Below are 26,098 nucleotides of genomic sequence, written 5' to 3' on the forward strand. Positions count from 1 at the left end.
GGGCGACAGAGCAAGACTCCGTCGCCCAGGCTGGAGTGCAGTGGCCGGATCTCAGCTCACTGCAAGCTCCGCCTCCTGGGTTTACTCCATTCTCCTGCCTCAGCCTCCTGAGTTGCTGGGACTACAGGCGCCCGCCACCTCGCCCGGCTAGTTTTTTGTATTTTTTAGTAGAGACGGGGTTTCACCGGGTTAGCCAGGATGGTCTCGATCTCCTGACCTTGTCATCCGCCCATCTCGGCCTCCCAAAGTGCTGGGATTACAGGCTTGAGCCACCGCGCCCGGCCTGGCTTATGAAATATTAATAGGGCTCAGTAGGACAAATCACTCTGATTTGTCTAAATTCTTGACTTTAAAAATAATATGTTACAAAAAAAAAATAGTCATGCTGGAAATGTGAAAAACATGGCAGCTTAAGGAATATGTTGGTTGTAAAAGGTAGATGCCTTCAAACTTCCAGTAGTGGTTACTGAATGCATTTGAACCAAATCTTCTCCTAAGGACAACTAGAAAAACTGGGCAAAAGAGTTTTAAAGTCTGTTTATAAACACTGAAGTGGTAATAAGATAGTGAAGACTTGCAGAGACAAGAGAGCAGAGAGGATCAGGGAGCGTGAGGACAAGCCCACCCAGCATGATTTTGCCCTTCCTCTGACCATGCCAGAGCACACAGAATGGGGGCCAGGGAATTGCCCAGCCCAATGTACCACGATGGCACCTAACATTCTTCCAGGGGACCTGAGGTTGGGCTTACCAATTCTGCCACTATTACCACAACTGATACCTACCCGCATGCACCATCTGCAGGTCTGGAGTCTGACCTGCCCAGCCTATCACAGCCACTACCAACACCGGTATGCACTGTTTGGGACTCAGAGGGTAGACGTGCCACTGCCAGTGCCACTGCCATTGCCCAAACCATGCTGGCTGCCCAGGGGCCTGAGAATCCTTTCACCTCCCTGGCCCAGCATTGCCACTTTGGGTATGTGACTAAGTCACTTGGAGGACCAAGAATTGGCACCTTTTTTTTTTTAACACTTTTATTCAAATTATTGGGGTACCAGATGGCAAAGACAGAATGAAAAGGTTAGAAAACCTATTTAACAAAATAATAGATGAAAACTTCCAAAGTCTAGCAAGAGATTTAGACATCCAGATACAAAACCTCTTAGATCCCCAAGCAGATACAATGCAAAAAGGTCTTTTCCATGGCACATTATAATAAAACAGTCTAAAGTCAAATACAAGGATAGAATTTTTTAAATGGCAAGGGAAAAGCCTCTAGTCACCTATAAAGAAAAACAAAACAAAACAAAACAAAAACACACTCCAACCTTCCAGGCCAAGAGAGAATGAGATGAAATATTCAAAGCGCTAAAATAAATAAAGTGCCAGTGAAGGAAACCAAATCCAGCAAAATATCCTTCATAAATAAGGAGAAATAAAACCTTTCCCAGACAAGCAAAAGTTGATGAAATTCATCACCACTAGCCCAGCCCTGCAAGAAATGCTTAAGGGAGTCCTAAACCTGAAAGCAAAAGGACAATACTTACCATCATGAAAATGCATAGGTATAGCCAGGAGGTGCAACAAAGTTAGGTTTGAGGCTTGGTAGTCAGGTACTGACTGAATAAGCATTGCAAACCACTTAAATTCCCCAAGATTGTTAGATGTAGAAAATACACACTAAGAGAAAAAACAACAAGGAATACACAAAACAACCAGACAACAATTAATATGACAGGAAGAAAACTTCACATATCAATAATAATCTTGAATGTAAATTGATTAAATTCTTTACTTAAAATATACAGGCGGGGTGCAGTGGCTCACGCCTGTAATCCCAACACTTTGCGAGGCCAGGGTGGGAGGACCATTTGAGGTCAGGAGTTCCAGACTAGCCTGGCCAACACGGTGAAACCACATCTTTACTAAAAATACAAAAAAAATTAGCCAGGCGTGGTGGCAGGTGCCTATAATCCTAGCTACTTGGGAGGCTGAGGCAGGAGAATCACTTGAACCCAAGAGGTGGAGGTTGCAGTGAGCCAAGATTGCACCACACTCTGCACTCTAGCCTGGTGACAGAGCGAGACTCCACCTCAAAATAATAAATAAATAAATAAATAAATAAATAAATAAATAAATAAATAACAGTTAAAAAAAAAGACAAAAATAAAGGGATCAATCCAGCAAGAGGTTATAGAGGATATATATGTACTTAACACCTGAGCACCCAGATTCATAAAGTAAATATTACTTTAAAAAGAGAAATAGACTTTGATACAATAATAGTGGGGTAATTCAACACTTCACTCTTAGCATTAGACAGGTCATTCGAATAGTAAATCAACAAAGAAACATTGAAATTAAACTGCACTTTAGACCAAATAGCCTTAACAGGCATTTATAGAATATTTTGTTTACATTTACAGAATACACATTTTTCTCACTTGTACATGGAACAGTCTCCATAATAGACCATATTTTAGGCCACAAAACAAGTCTCAACAAATTATTAAAATCAAAATCATATCAAGTATCTTCTCAGACCACAAGGATATGAAACTAGAAATCAATACCAAGATAAATTTTGAAAACTGTACAAATAAGTAGAAATTAAACAACATGCTCCTAAGCAACCATTGGGTCAATGAAGACGTTAAGATGGGAATCAAAAATATCTGAAACAAATTAAAATGGAAATGTAGCATACTAAAACCTGTGGGATACAGCAAAAGTAGTGCTAAGAGGAAAGTTTATAGCAATAAACAACTACGTCAAAAAAGTAGAAAGAATTCAAATTAGCGATCTAATGAAGCACTTCAAGGAACTAGAAAACCAAGAACAAACTAAATTAAAAATTAGCAAAAGGAAAGAAATGATAACAGGGCAGAACTAAATTAAATAGAAACAAACAAAAAAAAATACAAAGGATCAATAAAACAAAAGTTGGTCCTTTGAAAAGATAAACAAAATTGATAAACTGCTAGCTAGACTAACCAAGAAAAGAAGACCCCAATAAACATAATCAGAAATGAAAAAGCAGACATTACAACGACACCAAATAAAAAAGATCATCAGAGATTATTGCAAATAAACAGGAAAATCTATAGGAGATGGATAAATTCCTGGAAACAGACAATGTACCAAGATTGAATCAGACAGAAATAGAAAACCTGAGTAAACCAATAATGAGTGGCAAGATTGAACCATTAATAATCAGCTTCCTAACAAAGAAAAGTCGAGGACTGGATGGATTTACTACCAAATTCTACCAAATGTATAAAGAATTAATACAAATCCTCCTCAAACCATTCCAAAAAAATTGAAGAGAGGGGAATTCTCTCTAACCCATTCTACAAGGATAGAATTACCCTGATACCAAAATCAGACATGAATACAACCAAAAAAGAAAACTACAGGCCAATATCCCTGATGAACATAGCCACAAAAATCTTCAACAAAAGATGGAGAGGGGCGCAGGGAGAAAAACCTAACTTCTGAAATCATTTGGCATGGAACATTTACTGATTGCAGAGAGAACACCAAGAGTCTTGTGCTTTTGACAGTGTTTTGGGGTTTGGAGACATAGCAGTTTCGAACTCATGGTGTTATACGTGGAAATTTTAAAAATATGGTTTAAAATTCTTTGACAGTTCTCCCATTTAGAGATGAAGTCTGTGCCCTCTCCACTGATACCCGGGCAAGTTTGAAGCACCAGGACATAATGAAATTGCCATGGAAGTGACACAACATCATACTTTTTGGAATTCGTTGATTAAATGTGTTGCAGCTTTCTTATCACACTTGCTTTTTGGAGCCTGAACCAACATGTTAAAAGTTTGACTACTTTAAGGTCATCATGCTGTGAGGAAATCCCGGCCATGTTGAGAGGCTACATATATGTGCTCCAATTGACTCTTAGCTGAAACTGCAAACTATAGCCGGCATCAACGGCCAGACATGTGGGTAAAGATGGCTTCTTATGGTCTATATCATGGATCCAAGAATTCAAGGAGTCATTGCTTTTTTCATAAAGAAGGTGGCTAATAAGAAATGGATAAATAAAAAGAAAAAAGAGCACGTTAAATTGTTTGCATTCCTTTAAATCTGGCTCCTTACTCCATTTTGCTCTGTTGTACATAAGCTAATTATACCAGTTGAAAATTACTAAATGGCAATTAAGAATTAGACTTTTTAATTTAAAAGTCATGCATGGAGGGAATGTGTAAATAATTTAATCTCAAGTGACTATGCATGGGGAACAATGACATATTGTATAATTAGCAGTGTGACCACTTTGAGCATTACACAGAGTCTTGCAGAATTGTGAAGCATAAAAAGAAATTATTGGATTTTGGAGCGTTTTCTTTTCTTTCTTTCTTTCTTTCTTTCTTTCTTTCTTTCTTTCTTTCTTTCTTTCTTTCTTTCTTTCTTTCTTCCTTTCTTTCTTTCTTTCTTTCTTTTTTTTTTTTTTTTTGTAATTTCAATCTATATCAGTAGTGGAAAGGTCATAGCAAAATATGGAAAATCCAAATAGTAGATACAACCTGATATCTTGTGGAACAAGGAATACAACAGCAAAGCAACACCAGTGAAACCAAGGACACCAAACAGTCCCCAGAGAACTCCGGCTGTCATGAGGTCTCTTCTATGGCCATCAGGTCCTAAGGAAAGAAAGCAGTGCTTCAGCCCCAGAGGTTAAAGACTTGGGCCCTTCATATAAATGCTATATAGGGATGGTAAACATAAATTCTTGCAAGAGATCATTGAAGTGGAGTCTGTACTCTTCAGGTTGATGTGGGGAGAAGAGAAGCAACTGGACCCTGAGATCACCTTCCCTCTTCACACACAGCAGACATCTCCAGGCTGGTGAGACACAGCCATTGTCATCAAACTCTGTATCCAGGTAACACCCACCCACCTGAGATGGAGACTGGCACTGCCTCACTGTGCTGGGCCCCCAGGCCATTGTCAGCCTCACAGGAGTAGTTTCCAGAATGTTCTGCAGTCAGAGAGAGGTTGAAGGGAGCCCCTCCTCCAGAGGGGGCCGAGCTGTTCCCCAGGGTGACATCCTCATGATAAAATCGGTACAGGATTGGTGGAGAGCCTCTCAGGGCCTCACAGTGAAGCTCCAGCAGGTCCCCCACTGCAGTCTGGGCCCCAGGAGACCTGAGGGTGAGGACGGGGCGAGACACTGGAACTGACAGACACAGAGGGAGTATCAGAAAAGATTTGTGATGCTGCAATAGATTCACAAACTGCCATCCTGTAGGCTCAGCAAAGGGCCCAGCCCTGTGGCTGTTGCATACTTTCCGTTCTCACATTTCCACTAAAACAGTTAGAGGTAATTTTCTCAACAATATATTTAGATGTTTGAGGGGAATATCAGTTCTGGGTGCTGCCTACAGACACGGTCATCTTGCTGTTCTCATCTGATTGTTCTCCTGTGCCCATCCAGCTCCCTTCATATTTCTTTTATTTTTTTTTTTGTATCCTATAATTTTCTATTAGGAAATAATTGTGAGATTTCTATATTATAGTTGTTCCTGGGAAAACTGATACATAGGAGCATTTCTAAGTATATATTTAGGTATGTTTGTTCAGCCCAGTTCAGGACTGTAGGACTGGGTTAGAATGGAAACGGCTACTTGGTTACACCACCAGGTAATTTTCCACACCAGTAAATCACCAATAACATGGCTCCAAATGTCTCCCTTTGGGTGCAATTTCGGCAAGCTAGAAACACTCTAATCCCTTTGAAGGAGATGACATAAAATGAAGCGGGTTGTTTCCACTGTGAACCTTTTAGATCCGTGGCACTCCCTGGCCCAGAGCCCAAAAGTTTCATGTAATAGGTGTTTTATTATCCTATTTTAAGATTGCAAGAATGCCTTTGCTTCATAATCAATTACAGCCCTCTGTATATTTCCTTCTACAAAAAGAAACAGGTCAGTAGTCTAACCTGCAAGGGTAACCCATTTTCAAATTGCTTTTGGTTCTCCACAACACTAATCCCTGGGGCCTCCTGAAATTTCCTCAGAACTCCTGTGTACCATGACCTTGGTTTGGGAATTTCTGGAAAATATGAATGAGAGTGTCACTCACTTCTCACAGGGATATTCACCACTTTGCTCTGGATAGACTCATGGCCATTGTCAGCTCTACAGTAATATTTGCCGGCATCACTCTCCTTCACAGCTGGGATCTCCAGCTCTGCTGACAGGGAGTGCTGGGTTTTGATTCCCAGACTGGTTCCTGTGGCCTCTCTGTACCAGGAGAATGTGACATTTCCTGTACCCGCAGTCACTGAGCAGAGCAAGATCAGTTTTTGTCCTTCAGTCAGCTGTCCCCCGGGGGCCCGGGTCTCCAAGCTTACATTAGAGATGGGGATTCCTAGATGGATATAAGATAACAGATGAGAACTCTAAGGGAAACTCTGGAGACAGAGCTTGACTGATTCCATTCTCTAATGCAAGGAATGGGAATGTGGAGATTGTATAGATAATCCATCATAAACATTTTTATGGAGGTAGGGAATCTATAACAATTATCCTTGAGGAATGTGGATAAAGATATTTGTATGTCCTAACCCTGGCCAATTTCATGGGTAGTAATATTTAAAGAATTTGTGATGGATCAGCCACTTCATGGGACAGGAAACTGTTCAATTTTTTGGATGAGTCACAGACACCTGTTGCACAGAATATAGAGGGGCACTGATATCTTCAGCCCTGCCTTGGAAAAGTCATTATTCCTAACCAACAGTCCCAATAATAATTCCTCTATCATTCTTAATTTCAAGGTTCAACCAAATACAACTTCTCCTCTGACCACTCTGCTCATTCACATCTGCTTTTCCTGATGCTTCAGGTAGTACTATAGATTTATATATATATAAACATATATATATATATGTAATCTTTCTTTTTTGTTGCTAAGTAATATTCACTGATCAAGCCTTCATTGATCACTGACTGTATGCCTTGGCATTTAGTAGTGGGTGGGGCACTTCAAAAGGCAAACCACACTTTATATATACATATATATGTAGCACCACATTGTCTTCTAGTAAGTCAATTTGTATTGCAATCTCATCTTGTGGAGACATTTGGAGAGCCATTAGACAGCACATGATTTGCCTTTTGAAGTGCCCCACCCACTACTAAATGCCAAGGCATACAGTCAGTGATCAATGAAGGCTTGATCAATGAATATTACTTAACTAACAACAAAAAAGAAAGATTACAAAGGGCTTAGTCCGTTTCTGATTCTTATGCAGTAGGAAGCCAGGAGCAATCTGGAGGGGTTTTCTAGCTTAATTTTCACTTTCCTCAAGGACAGGAGTTGAACAAAGAAACAAAAAGACTAGTAGTTCAAGCTGAAGCTACAGCACTCCTATCTTTTTTCTCCGGGCTCAGCCTCACTGATACTTGCTCTGCACGTGAATCTGGGATTGGAGGCTCTGTTTTCTGATCCTGTGAGTCACCGTTTCTGCCTCACACCAGTAAGACCCTGTGTCTTCACTCCACATAGCAGGAATCTGGAGCTCCGGGGAGCTGCTCCAGCTTGACCCCAGGACCTGATTTTCTTTGAAGAAGCAGAACTGGAGTTCAACATCCAACCTCTGTGGAGAGAGCTGGGTCTCACATTTCAGGCTCACTGGACTCCCTTCGATGGGCTGGAAGGAGCTGGCTGTCAGCACAGGATGTTGAAAGAGCTCTAGAGAGACGGATCACAATAGTCCCGAAAGCAGTGAGAGCTAAGATTCCTGCTGAAAAGCCCCTGGTAAGAAGCAACCCCAGCAAACTGGACATTCAGAGCCAGACACCTCTCACCCATCATGGCTCCCATGATGGTCGAACCACAAGCACTCCCGTCTATATCTGGCCCATGAGCAACTTTCCCCTACCAAGTACCCACCCTGCTTGCTGCTGTGATCTCTTACCCAGCCCATCCCACAGAAGTGAGGGTTTACCTTGGACTTTTATTTTTGCTATATTTGAATGATTATCACGGAAAAGGATGTTTTTTCCTTTGGTACTACAGAAATAGTTACCACTGTCACTTAAAACTGCACTTTGGATAAGGAAATCTGAGACTTTTTTGAAAACAGCTAACTCTTTGTTATCCTTGTGGTAAGCCATCTTCTGAATTTTCCAGTTCTGTTCTCCCTGGCATTTCAGAACTATGCTGTCTCCTTCGAAGACAGAAGAGGGCGCCACAAGGGTCAGCGAATCTGCAAGAGAAGGAGGGAAACTGGATTTGCAATTTCTGCAGAGAACCCAGACAGACTCCATTGGCAGTGAGGTGGTCTCAGGCATAGCCTCTACTTCTTTAGATAAGGTGGAGGTTCCAGTCTATGCCTTAATAACTGAGAGTTTCATCCCATGTTTCCTGAGGGGATATCTTAGCTTGTACTGCTATCACAAAATTCCATAAACTGAGTGGCTTATCAATAACAGAGATTTATTTCTCACAGTTCTGGAGGTTGAAAGTCTGAGATCAGGGTGCCAGCATTGTCAGGTTGTGGTGACGGCCATCTTCTAGGCTGCAGACTGCCAACTTTTCGATCTACACTCACATGGTGGAAAAAGAATCAGCCAACTCTCTGGCCTCTTCTTATAAAAGTGTTAGTCCTATTCATGAGGGTTCCACCCTCATGATCTTATTACCTCCCAAAGGCCCCACCTACAATTACCATCACATTGGGATTAGGTTTTCAACATATGAATTTGAGGGAGATACAAACATTCAGTCTATTGCAGGGGTGTCAAGGTAAACATGGTTTTTTAAATGTTCATGAAGGAGTGTTCTGACAAACTCCTCATCTTCAGCCTTCTCCATCAGTGACACCACACAGGGAAACCATTGCCCTCAGTGGGCACTTCATTTCCTCATGCCCCATGCCTTCATCCAGCCCTCAGAACTCTACACTGTGTTATAAATTCAGGTCCCATGCCCTCTCCTTGCCTCACCAGATAAAAACCATCAAGTGGTGTGAATTATTGGGAATAAGCCAGTTACTGGAATAAGATCCAGTATCTTTAATTATCTACTCGAATTCTCTACTCAAATGCCTTCAGAAAATTTTTCTCATCCATTCAGAGAAGTAGAGATTATTTTTAATCCAAGGCCCAGTTCCTAGAGAAGGATCATATAAAGAAGAAAGCTATTGCCAAAGACAAATGTCCACCCCAGAGGTTGCTTTCCTTAGATTGATCACAGGTTCTCTAATTTTGACCCTGTCACTTCATTTATTTATGGTACCAGACTATGTTTTGTGTCTATGACATCTTCATGATATTTTATGATTATAGTAGAGGATTCTGGCCACAAAGTAAGGAATTAAGTTGTATCTCAAATAAAAATCTTCCTTATCACTATTCAATTGTATCACGACTGTCAGATGTGTAGTAGAAGGATGCAGAAGTCAATAACATAAGAGATGTGATGATTCATAAAATGCTACTGCAGAGCTACAGCCAAAAAGCCACAGGAAATCTGTGGCATTTGGAAGTATAATTTTTGGCAAAATGTATGGTTTGCTACTGGCTATTTCAACAGAACCAGAATTGCCTGTTGGATGTTGGGGAACAATCTGATTTTGTGTGTGTGTGTGTGTGTGTGTGTGTGTGTGTGTAATTAGAAGGGTAGAAAAGGTGGGTTGGAGAAACAATTAACTTAATTCAAGACTCGTGCCCTCCTTTGCAAATGGAAACTAGATCTCATGGAAACTCCACCGTGGGACTTGGAATCAAGCCAACTTTTAAACCACTGGTACAGTCTTCCTCCACAAACAGGAAATATTCCTGTAGAGAACACCTCTGGGGATAGGAAGAGGAGTCATGATTAGTGACGCTGTTGAAAAGGGCATGACAGGCAACCTCACTGGCTCTGGCTGCCACTGACAAAGTGAGACTTCGAGTTGGTCGTTAGGAATTATTCATACCCTCAAACTGCTTGGTAAGAGGCAGACTGCCCCAAGAGCAAACCAGAGGATGGAGAGCAGTGAGGAGCGGATGATCCTGAGTCCATAATGGCAGACCAGCAAGTGAGAGCAGCAGGGTGAGCTGACTTGCAGCTCCGAGAGGAATCTGCTGAGGAGAGAAGCTAAAGCTGGGAGGCCTGGAAGTGAAGATGCAGCCAGAAAGAGTCATCATCACCACCAGGAGATACTGATCGATTTCAGTTCTCACAACGTTTAACCTAATGGTGAAGAGCCAGATCACACTGTTTTGAATCCAAGTCTACTATTATTGGCTGTGTGATATTGGACAAAGCACTTTATTCTTTGGACCTTGGTTTTGTAACCGAGTATCCTATTTTTCTAAGAAAAACAAAAAGAAGTATTTTTACCTTTTTCATGCAATTATAATTTTTACCTTCTCTCCATCATCCACTCCTTGCACTGAAAGCATATCTAGCTATGTGTTTACTTCAGAGGTTCCAGAGACAGAAACTCGAACCAGGTGCCTCTAGAACTCTCTCCCACCAGAAGCTTGCCTCAATTTACAACCTAGTTCTGCCCACACTGGTGCCAGCCAAATCACTTGACAGATGACATCCAAAGCAAGTCACATAGACTGGCATCACCTCCCGACCTCCCCTGCATACTGTTCACACCAAGTCCCCTTTCAAAAGCCCTTGCCTTCTGCCCCAGAAGTAGAAGTGGTACCCTCAAGGCAGAAGCCTGTACTACTTCCCCTCAGCTAAGTTTTGGAATTAAAAAGTCACTTTCTTTCTACCAGATCTCTCTCTTATTCATTGGACTTTGCAAGTAGTGAGCAGCTGGACCTGTGTTCAGTTACAGTTTCTCATCTAAGAGATGGAACAACAAAGAGCATTTGCTTCTCATCGGGCTGCCTTAAGGATTCTGTAAGAGAAGCACACAATGTTGCTGGCATTTATGGACCAATCAGTGAGCCACAAATCTTCACAACCATAGGGGGGTGTCTTTGTTGCAGAAGCTAATGATGGCTGAGGAGGAATAAGAGGTCATCATAACTGCACTTCAAGAGCAACCAAAATAATGGGTTTCAGGTCTGTGAGATGGGGTGGACTTGGGGATAATGAATAAATGAAGGTGACTTGAAGTCAAACCCCCTGAGAGTGATGTCCTACCTATGGGGTAGACATAAGTGGGTCCATAGTTTCATATCAGGAAACCCCAAAGAGTCAGAATAGGGTTTGTGTGAGAGTTTGTATCCACTTGCTTCTAGCATGACTGTGACTGCTTCGATGCCAACCACCTGGCAGTTTGGAGGCCTCAGCAGAAGAGTGCTGGCTCTACACTGGCTGTCATTGTGGTGCAACCTCAAGAGTTCTAATCTGTGTGCACCATTAGCAGAGTGCAAGGAGTCAGAGGCCCTAGAAGGGGAGGGCAACAAGTCTCAAAGCTGACTTGTTCATCCTCAGGGAGTTCCAAATCCTCCAGCAACTGGCTGAGAGTGGCTCTACCTACAGAGGTGCCCAATAGAATCATGCTGACGCCCAGAGAGTACAGAGGAGAACTGCAGTGGAGGGACAATGGTAGGGGGCTGGGAGAACAGAGAAGTTCTCTGTAGAGCCAGTAAATAGGAGCACAAAGATTTAACTCAGAGCAAGATGTACAGGATTGAAGAGTTTTTTCACAAGAATTTCAGTGAAAAATATCTTTACCAGAGCAACAGCAAAAACAAAAAGCAAATGGTATTTCTCAGAGCTTTGCATGCAAGGGCAAGGTCGCAGGTGGTAAGTGCTGTGTATAGGTGGGGCTGAAAAGAGGAAATGGGATAGAAGACTGCGTTGAGGCAATGGATGGGGACAGAAAGACCTTTTCAGCTGCTCTGCTGAATAGCATTTTCAAACCTTGGAAGGGAGTATATTTCTCAACAGACCAGAAACTTTTCCCTGGAGACAAGACTGGGGTTCAGAGGCCAAGTGACTGCCCCAGCCTGCATAGCAGGTACGTAGCAAAGCCATGATTTCAGTTTGGTCTTTCTGGCTATATAAGTCCTGCTCTTTCCAGTACATCATGCTGAACTAAGTTCTCTCTTACTCTCTTTAAAAAGAAAAGATCTCAAACTTCTAAAGAACATCTCAGTTTTCTGAGAAACTCTTGCTAAAGGAAAGGAAAGAGAATGAAGTGGCTGTTGCCCTGTCCTCTGAACGGCTGTAGGTGATTCACTTCAGGGAGCCTGCTGCCTTGGCATGATTCCACTAATGGTCAGAAACCTCCTGAGTATTGATAAAGGTTTCCTCTAATTTCCATCCAGACAGATAGTGGAGGGATGGGTATCACAGGGTGGGACTCCAGGACCGTATGTGGGACTGAATGAATGCAAGAGACCAAACGTTCTCCTGAGCAAGCTCCAGGTAGGACCCTTGAATGTCTCCCTGGACACTCTTGTTCCATTCAAGGTGAGACCGGGATCTGCTTTTCCCCACACTGTTCCTTAGAGCCAAAAGAGCCCCTTCCACTTGGTAGCCAGCATTCAATGGGCAAAGGAACAATTCTCCCTTCCTTTAGATTTTGTCTTGACTCATGTGAAGATTCTCTATATAGAATAGAATATTTTTCCCATTGACTTTCTTCACTGAGCACAGATTTAACTGTGATTAGAACAGTAATACATGTATTTTTTAAAAATCAAAACTAAATACTAATTCTAGAGCAGGGGTTGGCAATTTTGGCCTGTGAGCTGGCCAACACTGTTTTGGTAAATAAAATGTTATTGGAACACTGACATCCTCATTCATTTACATATGGTCTATAGTTGTTTTCCTGCTACCACAGCAATGGCATTGAGTAATTATGGCACACACCTGAAAAGCTTAGCCTATTTACTCTCTTGCCTTTTACAGGAAAAGCTTGCTGACTCCTGAGCTAGAGCTAGAGAAGCAATGAGGACACATGTTTATTCTGACCCTGCAGAAGTTTGTAGTTCTGACATATTCCTCTATAAATAACTGTTTTAAGAGCTGTGAAAACATTCAGCATTTAGCCAGACAATAATGAGGTATTATGGTCCTATGGGCAGGAAAGCAGTTCTCTCCAAATTGTTCTTCTCTTCAATCTGCATGCTTTCTTTCAGATGTTACTGCCTTCTTAAAACCAGGCTTTTAAAGAAGAGGCAAGCATACAGGGTCTTGAGAAGGCCAGGTGGTATCTGGTCACTCAGACATGCAAATGGTGTTGGAAACAGGTTGCGTGACCTCAGAATATGTCAGCCTAGAAGGCAGTGATATTAGGACATCTTCACAGGCTTTCCAGAGCCACCTCTATACAATCCTGGGGTAGCTGGGTGACTGATATGCCAGAGACCAAGAACAACAAAGACAAGGAGGACTCACCTGCCTGTTCAGTGACTGCAGCTGTGAGGAGATCAAAAGCCAGAGATTAGCACACAGCACTTGCCCTCATAATTTATAAATTTACATTACTGTGGTAAATTGCTCAAAAACTTCTTTCCATTTTTCCTTTCTTTTCTATTTCCCTGATCTCTCATTACTAATAATTCAATCTCCTTTGAGCACACATCTAACTCATTAATTGTAGTCACAAGGCAAGTTGCAAACCCAATGCTTGACTAAAGGGATTGTCGAGAATACCCACGTTGGATATTTAGTGACTCTCCTTGATTTCTTTTTCCTTCCACCATCCCCACCACTCTGTCTCACACTCAGACTTTTCAAGTAGTAGATAGACATGACAGCATGATCACAAAGGGCTCATCAGGAAACATACACTGTGAGAGTTCCAAGAAATCAATAAATCAGTCTCTTTCCTATGGTCATATTTCATGTTAGAGCCCTTTTATTCCAATAACAAATATTTATTTAGTGCTTACACAGCATAGAGAAAGGAATCTTATTTACTCTCTCACCCAGGCTGGAGTACAATGGCACAATCTTGGCTCACCACAACCTCCACCTCCCGGGTTCAAGCAATTCTCCTGCCTCAGCTTCCCAAGTAGCTGGAATTACTGGTGCCTGCCACCACGCCCGGCTAATTTTTGTATTTCTAGTAGAGATGAGGTTTCACCATGATGGCCAGGGTGGTCTCGAACTCCTGACCTCAGGTGATCCACCTGCCTTGGCCTCCCAAAACGCTTGGATTACAGGTATGAGCCTCCGCACCCAGCCAGGAATCTTACTTTCTAGCAGCAACTGTCATCTCCCTCGTCGACCACGATTAAACAGAGGAATATTAGCAAGGGGTCTCAATGCATCTGCTGAACCCAAATCTTACAGATAACAATTGAATAATCGGTGTTCATGGAGGAGAAGGGCAGTGCTAAATGCTAATATTATGAACATTTTACTATGAGAATATTATATTACTCAATGAGATCTAAGATATCAAAATAGCAATTCATGACCAGCAAATGGTAAAGTGGTCCACCTTGAACATTAAGCATTGTACTTAACGCTTAATGGATGTGCTGCAATTTCACTGTCCTCAGCCAACTTCTTTGCATCTGCCTCTGAAGCCCAAGCTGCAGGCAGAACCTGAGCATCCCCACCAGTCCCTGGGCTCTGATAAAACCTCCGACCTTTTGGAAGCAGTAGACCTCATTCTGCTGCCACCTCGCTTCTCAGTCAAATTATCGAACTCACCAAAGATGACCAGCAATGACCACAGCAGCATGAGGACCTAATCCAGCTATTTGAAAGGAGATGTACTCTTCGCCGCCAACTGGAGCCTCTGAGCAGGCGATGAAATGTGTTTTTCAGAACAGGTTTTGTATAATTAGCAAAAAAGGAAGTAGAATAGTGCCATAATGTTTAACCATTATCTTTGTCCTGGAAGGGCTAAAACAATTGTAGCTGATCCTCTTAATGCCAGAGAGATTTTGTATTTACATATGGGTTGTAATGAGTCAGACACAATTCTAAGTGCCTTGTGCTTACAAAGTTATTTATTACCTTCAGCAAGTTACTGCAGTTGGCACTATCCCGTTTCACATGATTGAGGAAATTGAGGCATTAGTAAAAGTAAGTGTCTTAGTCCATTGGGGCTGCTCTAAAGAATACCTTAGACTGAGTAATTTATAAACAACATAAGTTTATCACTCATAGTTCAAGAGGCTGGGAGGTTTAAGATCAAGGCACCAGTAGATTCAGTGTCTGATGAGGGCCTGTTTCTCATAGATGGTGACTTCTATGTGTCTTCACATGATGGAAGGGGCGAACAAGCTCCCTCAAGCCTCTTTTACAAGGACACTAATCCCTTTCGTAAGAGTTCCACCCTCATGACCCCTAAAGGGTCATGTAATAAAAGGTGGATACATTTTATTACTATTGCATTGAGGATTAAGTATCAACATAAGAATTTTGCCAGGACACAAACATTCAGACCACAGCAGCAAGTGAAATGACCGAGATCAGCATAGTCAATTTCTAGTAGTAACAGATCTGGGATTCAAACCCAGGCAGCCCAGTTCCACAGTCTGGCTCTTAAACATTGTACCCTATTATCTTGGTATATTGCTTCTCAATGTTCTTAAAATAATAAGACCATTGTTTCAATAGCTCATATTTCTTAAGTAAAATTTTTCTTAGTCAATCGCTGACTTTCTAGAATGAGATTTTACTAAACTTCAAAACACTTGCACTATATTGCTGAAAACATTGCTATCTTTCTAATCTGTAATCAAAATATTGCCTATTTCTAAACTGCATTGCTTTTTGTACCCCAGGCTGATCCTAACATAGCTATCTCACACAAAGCAAAGCATGTGTTACGTCAACACCTATTATCATGCTCACTTTGATCAGATGTAGTCCTAGTGGATGTTGTCTCATAAATGAACCTTATGCAGGATGAAACTCTAAACCACAGAATCACAGGTGCTTATAAATAAGGGACTGACTGAAAATATTCATAGACTCAGTGTTACCTGTTCAGGTACTTAACATTTACCTGAATACTTAACATTGAATTGTTAACAATTGAATATTTAACATTTTATATTATCATAGTTTTACTTTGAGAAATGCTAATATTTATATGTGATGGTCATTAAAGCCTTGCTTATAATAATGTTAAAAGAAAATACTAAAAATATCTCACAAGGAGAGATGTATGTTAAAAATAAGTTACATGTCAAAATACTGTGGAGAACTAAACAGCTGTTAAAATAATTCTGTGGAATAATATTTAATAGCAAGATGTTTAGGATATATGATTATAAAAAAAAAGTGGGCCGGGTGCGGTGGCTCACACCTGTAATCCCAGCACTTTGAGAGGCTGAGGCGGGTGGATCACGAGGTCAGGAGATCAAGATCATCCTGGCTAACATGGTGAAATCCTGCCTCTACTAAAAATACAAAAAATTAGCCAGACGTGGTGGCGGGCACCTGTCTTCCCAGCTACTCGGGAGGCTGAGGTAGGAGAATGGCGTGAACCCAGGAGGCAGAGCTTGCAGTGAGCCAGGATCGCGCCACTGCACTTCAGCCTGGGCAACAGAGCGAGACTCTGTCTCAAAAAAAAAAAAAAAGAAAAAGGAAAAAGGAAAAAGTGACTGAGGAGTACACTTTATCTGCTGCACATCATCCCCCGCTCTCCAATAAAAAGTGTCTGAGACAATTAGCACCACAGAGTTACTGTAATTAAATTTAAAAAATCTAATTAAAGCTGATTTTTACTTTCCTCATTTTGCTTATCTGTGTGTTCTAGTATTCTTACAATAAACATATGCTATTTATGTACTTTTTAAAGATTCATAAAGAACTAGGTTTTATGGTCTCTCTCATCTTAAAGTGTTGAAAACAATACTACTTTAACTTTCTGCATAGGCAAATGGTTTGCATGTGTTTGAAAGTGCAAGTTGCTCTTTCCCAGGACCAAAGCTAGTCACTGGTCTTATCAGCAGGTCTTGCCTACTGAATGGGTTTCTAGGTGGCCTATAATTCCTTCCCATTCTGACCAATCTGGAAGCTATAGAAATTTTGTGGTTGGGAGGGAATTAAGGAAAGGAGTACAGAGAGGATCGTGAAAAGGATGGTGGTGGATTGGTGGTAGGTACAAGTTTTTCATAGACATCAAGGAGATTTTTCAAAATATCCATATCCCTTCACTGATTTCTATATACCTCTATGGAAATGTGGCCTCTTCAGTTAAGAATCAATATTTCTTAAGGTATTACCAAATGGTATGAGGTAAAATTCACAGTTGGTATAAAAGTTGCAGGTGGAAAGCAGCAATAATGAGGTGGGTGGGCCACAGAGGTGGCAATATATCCTCTAAGATGGTTAACATGTTTCATGTGGGTGCTCCTCTGTATTTGACAGATCGTAGTAATTTACATGTGAATAGGCATATCCTGGAAGCACAGTTAAACTTGAATGCACAGTTGGCACTGTGACCAGAGATTAAGAGGCTTAATAGACACTTGGGTGGCGGGGGAGGCAGGGGCAGGGGAAAGTAACTTAAAATTAAAGCAATAGTGGCAGAAATAAAATTATGTGTTTGGAGGTTTGATCAAAGTGAGAGATAACAATACTTTTTGTGCAAGGATATTTTGCCACCAACAGGAGGGAGTCACAGGTATCAGAAAGAAGCAGCATTAGACATACATATAAATGCCTCTTGACCAACCAGGTAAACCCTTAACATGGAGATTCCACAGGTGGTAACATATTGAAGCCTATTCTGCCAGATGCAGAGCAACAGTCATCTCTGTGAACCATGTTCAGCGTCCTGAATGGAATACAAAGTACAGTGCCTAGTTGGGGCATGCCAGAACTGAGACAGAGACAAATGGAGCCTTCAAAAAATATGTCAGAATAAAACAAATCACACCTCTTACTTGATGAATTTGATTACTAGGACAGTTACAGTGGGAAAATAAAAAATGAAACAGGTTAACTTGCAAGATCCCTAGATAACGTCTTTTGAGCTTGGGGTTCCCAGATCACTATGAGAGAATTAAATATCATAATATATGTCAATTACTTATCATAGTAATTGCTCCATAAATGGCAGTAGAAGTAGTCATAGTCATGGTCATCATCGTTATGGCAGCAGTGGTAGTAGCAGTTTTAATAATTACTATAATTACCTTGAGCAGCATGATATATCTTTGCTGAGTGGGGCTTTCCCTAATAATTTCCTGTCCAAGATAGTAACTAGATACTTTCTGAGTTCTATGGAGGTGATATTGATTGTTGAAGAACTTCTGCAACGGAACTGGCTAGACCAAATATTGTCCACGCAGACACTCTCCAATGTAATTTAGACAGAGCCAGGCCCTTCTGCCCAGAAGATTTTTTACAATGAAATTTATTATTTCTAGAAGTCCACTAGGGCTCTGCATGGAGCAAATAGCATGAAAGAGAATTCAGACTGTTTAAATGCTTGGAAGCTAGTAGTCATTACCTTCATGGAAGTTATGAAGATAATGATATCCCAGAGAATCAGAGAAGACAAGAATAAGTTGAAGTTTTAGATAGTGTATCTCTAGGGGACTGGAGTTTAACAAAGTTCGATTTTTTCCTCCTTCATGAAGATTATCAGTTCCTTTAGTAGCAATAGAAGCTATGGTAAATCCTTACTAAAGAAGGTATTACTATCCCTACAGTGGAAGTGGAGGGGAACCCAGCCTTGGTGTCTGAAGGGAGGCAGAGACGCAGGAAGACTTAGGGAGGCTCATAGAAGACATCAGAGCAATATCTGTGGTGGGGAGCAGTGTTCTCTCCATGTGTGAAAATACCTCCTAGCAAGTGGCCTGGGCTCTCTGAGAACAGCAGGTGGGGAAGGATGCCTAGAGGTCAAATTCAGTTCACAGCTTTCTACTTTCTGTTTTAATTGTAAATGTGTGGGCTTTCCAGAAGGTGGATGGGTTACGACTTTTCAGACAAGAAGGCCAATGACCAAGGGGAGCTGTGAACCATGGATCGTCAACTACACCAACCCTTAGTAGAATCACCCACAGCAGATTCCTGTGGGTGTCTTTCTGGCAGACTGGTGAGGATCAGTTGTGTTGTAGTAGAAGAAGAAAGCAAGAACCAAGATCCAGATTACACTGATGGCTTTCTGTCTTGTTTTACCACGTTTTTTGTTTTTTGCTCACTCTTCTAACACACTCTGCTAATAACTTTTTCACAGTTCATAAAGATATGATTCTCAAGCAGAATCATTATTCATTCAGTCATTCATTCATTCATGCATGCATGAAGCCATGCATTCAGTTACTCAGTTGAGTTTTATTCAATGTCTTCTACTTGATGGGCAATATACTTGGCACTAGACATACCCAGATAAAAAGATATGGTCCCTACCCTTATAGAAATTGCATTCTAGCATCAGAAGACTAACAGAAAAGAGTAAACATACTTGTGTCCCACTGCTGTGGTGGAGCTCTGTATTATATGTTAATGGACACAGTGGAGATTAAGGAGTAAAGGCTTCCAGAAGAAATGAATATAGGCAGATTTTAATCAAACAAATAAGACTTAGGAAGATGTAGAAGTTCCAGGCCTAGAAAGCATCAGGAGCACGGTAAGAGGTCAGGGACCCATTCAGGCTGCTCAGATATCCACAGGCACTTTAGAATGGCAGATCCAAAGGTACGAGGAGGAGCATCACAAGAGGTAAGGCCCAAAGGTGGGAAGGTGGGAAAATCTTTATATTTTCATAGGGTGGAGGAGACACCCAACTCCATTCCCAGGAAAGAACACCATTAGATAAAACTCTTTTGGTCCTTTTACCATTGTCCCTTTATCCCTACTATTTGTTCCTCTGCATGGGAGAAGAGGCTCATCTGATTGGTGAGTTGGGTTGAAGATGTCAGCTCATGACCTTGTTCTCTCTCTTCACTTGTTCTCAAACAGAAAATAATCTCTTCCTGCTCATTTCCTTATGTGTAATTATCTCAATGAGTTGTCACAGAAGCCAGGGTCCTCTGCTGTCTGAACACAACTCTCCTAACAGTAAGTCCCAAAGCCAATTGATAGAAAAGTAGAGAAAATCTCCATTTGGCTCACATAGAAGTCACATGATCTAGTCTAGTATGGTCATTATTAAAGCTGATATTTTGTCTCCAATCTGACTTTATTTGTCAACTTAGTTCCAAACCTGGAGAAGAGACATAAGGTGAGTAGCACCCATAAACTCCTAAATATTTCAAGACTAATGGTGGCATTTCAACCATGATCAGAACATTATCATTTTGAATTGGGACAGCAGGGTGTATGTGGACTAGAGGGAATAAAAATAGAGATCAATGGAAGAGATGTGTGGCCACTGATACCGTCCAGGATAGAAAAGACTAAGGTTTGAACTAAGGTGGTTCTGATGAAGAGGAAGAGATAAATTTTGCCAGAGTCAAAATCTGCAGAGCTTCGTGACTGATTAGGTGTGGGGTGTAAGAGAGGAACCAGAATCCAGAAAGATATCTAGGTTCCTGGACTTTGTTTTTACTGAGTTACAAATCTGCTTCAATTTTATTTACGGCAGCCTGCTCTGCTTCTCTGGATTGAAGTCTTATTTTTTTCCCTCATAATCCTTTATCCCCAAGATTCCTCTTAGAAGCTATCCCACACTTCCTGTGACCAAGCTCATTGCAATCTCATTATATAAATTTTGCAGGGATCTCCCAGATGAGCTGCTTCCTCATATTTTGTCTCAGCTTTAGTCTCCTTTCTTCTTTCTTCTCTCTTTAACCATCTCACCCAAATTTAGCATTGTCATTTCCTCAATGCCATAGCGGCAGATTTGTCTGTGTCTTACAGGAAACTTACACACCTTGCGGCAAGAAACCACCATTATTGATCTGTCCAGGAAAACTAGTCATAAGAAGGTATACGGCAAACCTATAAATGGCCCACTGATGAAGGAACCCAGAACTGAGACAAGGATAAGGCAAAGGGTGGGATCAGTTCTAGAGCTAACTTCTAACAATTTCAGTGTCTGTGTATAACTAAAAATAGGATTTTCTTCCAGTGCTTCTCAATTAATTAAATGTTTCACTTTTATCTGGCATCAGATACATAGGAAACTATAAAGAAAAATAGTTTAAAGGTATAATTGTGGTATTGGTGGATACAGTATTGGGAGAAAGAAAAAGGTTCTGGTTGCAAGGGAAAGATGATTATAGAATAATAGCTCTCCACAAATACAGAGAAAATTAAGGGTCATCAATATTTTCAGAAAGTCTCTGATTCCAGCCAATTGGATCATCAGTTACTTATAATGGAAGATACGATCCAAGATGGCAAACTAAGCACTGGTATTTAAATTTTCTTACTTTCAAAATCCCCTTAGATGATGAAAAAATTTAAAAATCAAAATAAAATTCACCACCCCTGGGAAAACAAGAAGTGGGGAACACTAGTTCTGGCAGGTTTGGGTAGACTAAAACAACTGAAAATTCTCCCACTTTGAATTCTCCCACTTAAATGCTTGTAAGTGATGAATAAATATTACACATTATTTAAATACATAACTATGTATGTAAGAAAGAAGAGAAATTCCCCCGTTGCAGATAAATGAGGAAGTGAAAGCAGAGTGTTAAACATGTAAATTGGCATTACTCTTCCCCTGGGAAGAGTAAGGGAGGAAATTAAACAGTAGCTACTTTTTTTTATTTTTTCTTTTTGATGGACTCTTGCTCTGTCACCCAGGCTGGAGTGCAGTGGGGGCAATCTCAGCCCACTGCAATCTCTGCCTCCCAGGTTCAAGTGATTCTCCTGCCTCAGTCTCCCACGTAGCTGGGATTATAGGCGCCCGCCACTATGCCCGGCTAATTTTTGTGTTTTAGTACAGATGGGGTTGCATCATGTTGGCCAGGCTTGTCTAGAACCCCTGATCTCAAGTGATCCACCAGCCTCGGCCTCCCAAAGTGTGGGATTACAGGTGTGAGCCACCACGCCCAGCCAACACTTAATACTTTTTATGGGCTTAGTGTTTAAAGTCCATGTGGAACTAGGAAACAAAACCTTAAGGCCTCAAGAGGAAGAAAGTTGAAACTAAAACACCTGCATAAAGTGTAGACCCTCAAAAGGCCACCTTTTAATAAATGAATGGTGGGTCAGGGGGGAAAAATCCACCCATCAGCACAGAGAGATGATAAGCAAGTTTGTGTTTGTATGAGTTCTGGGAAAAACATAAAATTTCCCCTGAAATAACTAAAGCCCAGGACCATGCCACATTGATGTGTGTGCTCTGGGAAAGTCCAAAGAAGGAGTTACCATAAAAATTGTTCCTAGGCCAGTGAAATTTCCAGGGCTTAGCAAAACAAATGCAAAATGGATTTTGAAGGACACAGCAGAAGCCCAGGCCACAGTGACACCAGCAAGATGGCAAACTAGAAGATATTAGGCTTCATCCTCCCTCTCACACAAAAAAAGATAGTTATCTACGAAAGATAATAGCCTTAAGAGGGCTCTAGGGTCCATTTAAGAATTTACAGCAACACATTAGATTTAAAAAGAAAAAAAGAAGAATGATTACACAGAAATAATTTCTGGGGAGAATGGTGTACCTGAGACATCTGCAGATGGCTAGAAACAAAGGTGGGTGGGAGCTATTCGGATCAGCCAGGCAGTAGGCGGTCGGCTCTGCAGAAAACATGGGCATCTTTCACCACTAAGGCAACCAACAGCCATCCCTGCTGCAGACTCCCAAGGAGAATATGCTGCTGCATGCCACCTTGCACACCTTTATCAGTGCAGCAATGAGGATGCCTGTGCCCTGAGCACACTACGCCAGACTCAAGCCATGGTTCCTCCACATGTGACCATGCTTCAGATCCCAAATCTGTGCCTTTTTTCCATGGACACTATACATCAGACGCTGGTGCCACTACCACTGCAAGCATGCCCTCAAGATGAACCTGGCAAAAAAGAGAGCCTCTTAGCCATGACTTCCCCAGTGGAACAAAAAGAGATTGGAAGGACCACAATAGCCTTCACCACTGAAGACCTTAACAGCTCTCACTATTGCTGAGGACACCCACAGCGTTGGCCACTGAGAATACCTGCAATCTTTGTCAACACCAATCTCAGCTGACAGAGCTGCATGGAGACTAAACTTCTGCACCTTCAGTGGAGCTAGAACTGCTGCACTCCTTCATCCCCAGCTGGTACCTTTTGTCTCATCTCAAGGGGAAGATTTTTCTCTGCTAAAGTCAGTATATAAAGTCTAGAAGAGATGACTGCTCCATCAATGTGCAGACATCAAAGAAAGGCAACAAGAAAAAAACAAGAAAACAAAATACTACCAAAAATTGCATGCCTGTAATCCCAGTTACTCAGGAGGCTGAGGCTGGAGAATCACTTGAAGCCAGGAGGCGGAGGTTGGAGTGAACTGAGATACCACCACTGCACTCCAGTCTGGGCAATTTAGTGAGACTCTATCTCAAACAAAACAAAACAAAACAAAAACAAGCAAACAAACAAACAAACAAACAAAAAACCCCAATGATCTTCCAGTAACTGACACCAAAGAAACTGAATTCCAAATTTGCCTGACAAATAACTCAAAATAATTGTTTGGAGGAAGCTCTGTAAACTACAAGAGAACACCCAAACAACTTAACAAAATTAGAGAAATAAGATATGAATAAAATGGAAAATTTAGCAGAGGGATTAAATCATGTTTTAAAAAGATAAATTCTAAAGCTGAAGAATATGATGAATGAAATGAAAAAAAGGCAATAGAAACATCAGCAGCAGAATTGAGAAGCAGAAGAATTTGTGAATTTGAAGACATTATTTAAAAAATATCCAGTCAGTGGATAAGGAAGAATGAAAGAAAATGAGAAAGAATTCCTATGGAATTTATGGAGCAGCATCAGCGTCAAGGCAGCTAACGTTTGCATTGTAGGAATTTAATAAAGAGAAGAGATCAAGAAAAGGACCAAAAGTTTATTTGATGAAATGATGTCTGAAAACTTTCCAAATCTAGGAAAAGATATAGACATACAGGTACAGAAAGCTCAAATATCTCCAATCATATTCAATCCAAAGAAGGCTACACCAAGACATTTTATAATCAAACTGTTAATAGTCAAAAACAAAAAGAATCTTGAAAGCAACAGGAGAAAAGAAGATCCTATTATAAGGGGATCCCTAAAAGGCTATCAGGGGATTTCTCAACAGTAATTCTGCAGGCCAGGAAACAGTGGGATGATATATTCAAAGTGCTGAAAGAAAAAAAAAAAATGTCCAACTGGCTAGGTGCAGTGGCTCATGACTGTAATCCTAGCACTTTTGGATGCTGAGGCTGGAGGATTGTCTGAGGTCCAGAGTTCAAGACCAGCCTGGCCAAAATGGTGAAACCTCATCTCTACTAAAAACACAAAAATTAGTCAAGTGTGGTTGCGGGTGTCTGTAATCCCAGATACTCAGGAGGCTAAGGCAGGAGAATCACTTAAACCCAGGAGGTGGAGGTTGCAGTGAGGTGAAATTGTACCACTGCACTTTAGCCTGGGCAACAAGAACAAAACTCCATCTCAAAATAAATAAATAAATAAATAAATAAAGCAAAGATATTCAACAAAAAATACTTCATACAGCAAAGCTGTGCATCAGAAATGAAAGAAATACTTTCCCAGATGTGCAAAAGCTGAGAGAGTTTATCATCGCTACATCTACTTTATAAGAAATGCTCAGTGGAGTTCTTCAACCTGAAAGAAGGGACACTAACTGATAACATGAAAACATGTAAAGTAGAAAACTCACTGGTAAATATTAACACATAGTCAATTTCAGAATATTCTAGTACTGTAATTGTGATATGGATGTCATTTATATCTCTAGTGTAAAGGTTGAAATGCAGAAGTATTAAAAATAATTATAGTTACAATAATTTGTTAATAGATACACAATATAAAAGGATGTAAATTATGACATCAAAAACATAAAATGTGTGGGGAAGTAAAAAGTATAAAGTTTTTGTATGCAATCCAAATAAAGTTGTTATCAACTTTCATTGATATAACTACAAGATGTTTTACATAAGCATATTGGTAACCACAAAATAAAAATAAAAATCTATAATAGGTATATGAAAGATAAAGAGAGAAATTAAAGCATACCACTACTGAAAATCATCTAATCACAAGGAAAGACAGCAGAAGAGGAAGAAATGAACAAATGATCTATAAAACAAGCAGAAAATAATTTAACAAAAGACAGTAGTAAATTTTTACCTATCAATAACCTTGAATGTGAATGTGTTAAATTCTCCAATCAAAAGATATAAAGTGGCTGAATAGATTTTTTTAAAAGACCAAGCTATATGCTGCCTACAAGAGACTCACTTCACCTTTAAGGGAACACATAGACAGAAAGTCAAAAGATGGAGAAAGGTAGCCCATGCAAATAGAAACCAAAAGAGAGGAAGAGTAGCTATACTTATGTCACACAAAATAGACTTTCATTCAAAAACTATAAAAACAGATGAAGAAGATTATTAATAATAAAAATGGGTCAATTCCTCAAGAGAATATAGCAATTATAAATTTATAACCACTCAATATCAGAGCACCTAAATATATATTCTGCTGTTGACACCTCTATATGCTTCAGACACAAAATCAGCAAAGAAATTTCACACTTGACCTACACTTTAGAGCAAATTGACCTAACTAACATCTACAGAACATTCCATTGAACAGTAGCAGAATAGATATTCTTCTCAAGTACACATGAAACATTCTTCAAGATAGATCACATGTTAGGACACAAAACAATTATTAATAAATTTAAGAAGATTGAAATCTTATTGGTGATTTCAACCACAATGTTCCAACCACAATGTTATGAAACTAAAAGTCAAAAACAGGAGGAATGTTGGAAAATTTACAAATATATGAAAATTAACACATGAACAATCAATGGTTTGAAGAATAAATCAAATAGAAAATTAACCAAATCTCAAGACAAACAAAAATGAAGATACGTTCTACAACTTATGATATGCCACAAAAGCAATTTTAAAAGGAAAATTTGTAGCAATAAATGCCTACATTAAGAAATATAAGAAATACCTCAAATAAACAACCTAACATGATACCTCAAGAAACTCGACAAAGAAGAACCAATTAAGCCTGAAAATCAGTAGAAGGAGGAAAATAACAAAGATTAGAGTAAAAATAAATAAAATAGAGACT

At 40.4% G+C, this 26,098-nt stretch overlaps 1 protein-coding gene across 3 annotated transcripts in view; it reads right to left on the reverse strand.

Annotated features, from left to right (window-relative positions):
- FCRL2 (Fc receptor like 2) overlaps positions 1–14,723 on the reverse strand; it is a 30,235-nt gene extending 15,512 nt beyond the window's left edge. Inside the window, exons 1-8 of one of the 3 annotated variants that reach the window (XM_023214133.3) lie at positions 14,598–14,723; positions 13,332–13,352; positions 7,975–8,235; positions 7,434–7,718; positions 6,105–6,392; positions 4,921–5,199; positions 4,547–4,663; positions 2,993–4,042 (exon numbers count right to left, since the gene is read on the reverse strand). In XM_023214133.3, coding sequence (XP_023069901.1) covers positions 4,008–4,042; positions 4,547–4,663; positions 4,921–5,199; positions 6,105–6,392; positions 7,434–7,718; positions 7,975–8,235; positions 13,332–13,352; positions 14,598–14,628 — 1,317 coding nt within the window. In that variant the 5' untranslated portion in view covers positions 14,629–14,723 and the 3' untranslated portion in view covers positions 2,993–4,007. Of the gene's footprint in view, positions 1–2,992; positions 4,043–4,546; positions 4,664–4,920; positions 5,200–6,104; positions 6,393–7,433; positions 7,719–7,974; positions 8,236–13,331; positions 13,353–14,597 lie in introns of those variants that run through there. The other 2 variants (XM_023214131.3, XM_023214132.3) reach the window with 2 other exon arrangements.
- Between the last annotated feature and the right edge of the window lie 11,375 nt (positions 14,724–26,098).

Source organism: Piliocolobus tephrosceles, chromosome 1 (genome assembly GCF_002776525.5).
Source record: "Piliocolobus tephrosceles isolate RC106 chromosome 1, ASM277652v3, whole genome shotgun sequence".
Taxonomy (NCBI): Eukaryota; Metazoa; Chordata; class Mammalia; order Primates; family Cercopithecidae; genus Piliocolobus; species Piliocolobus tephrosceles.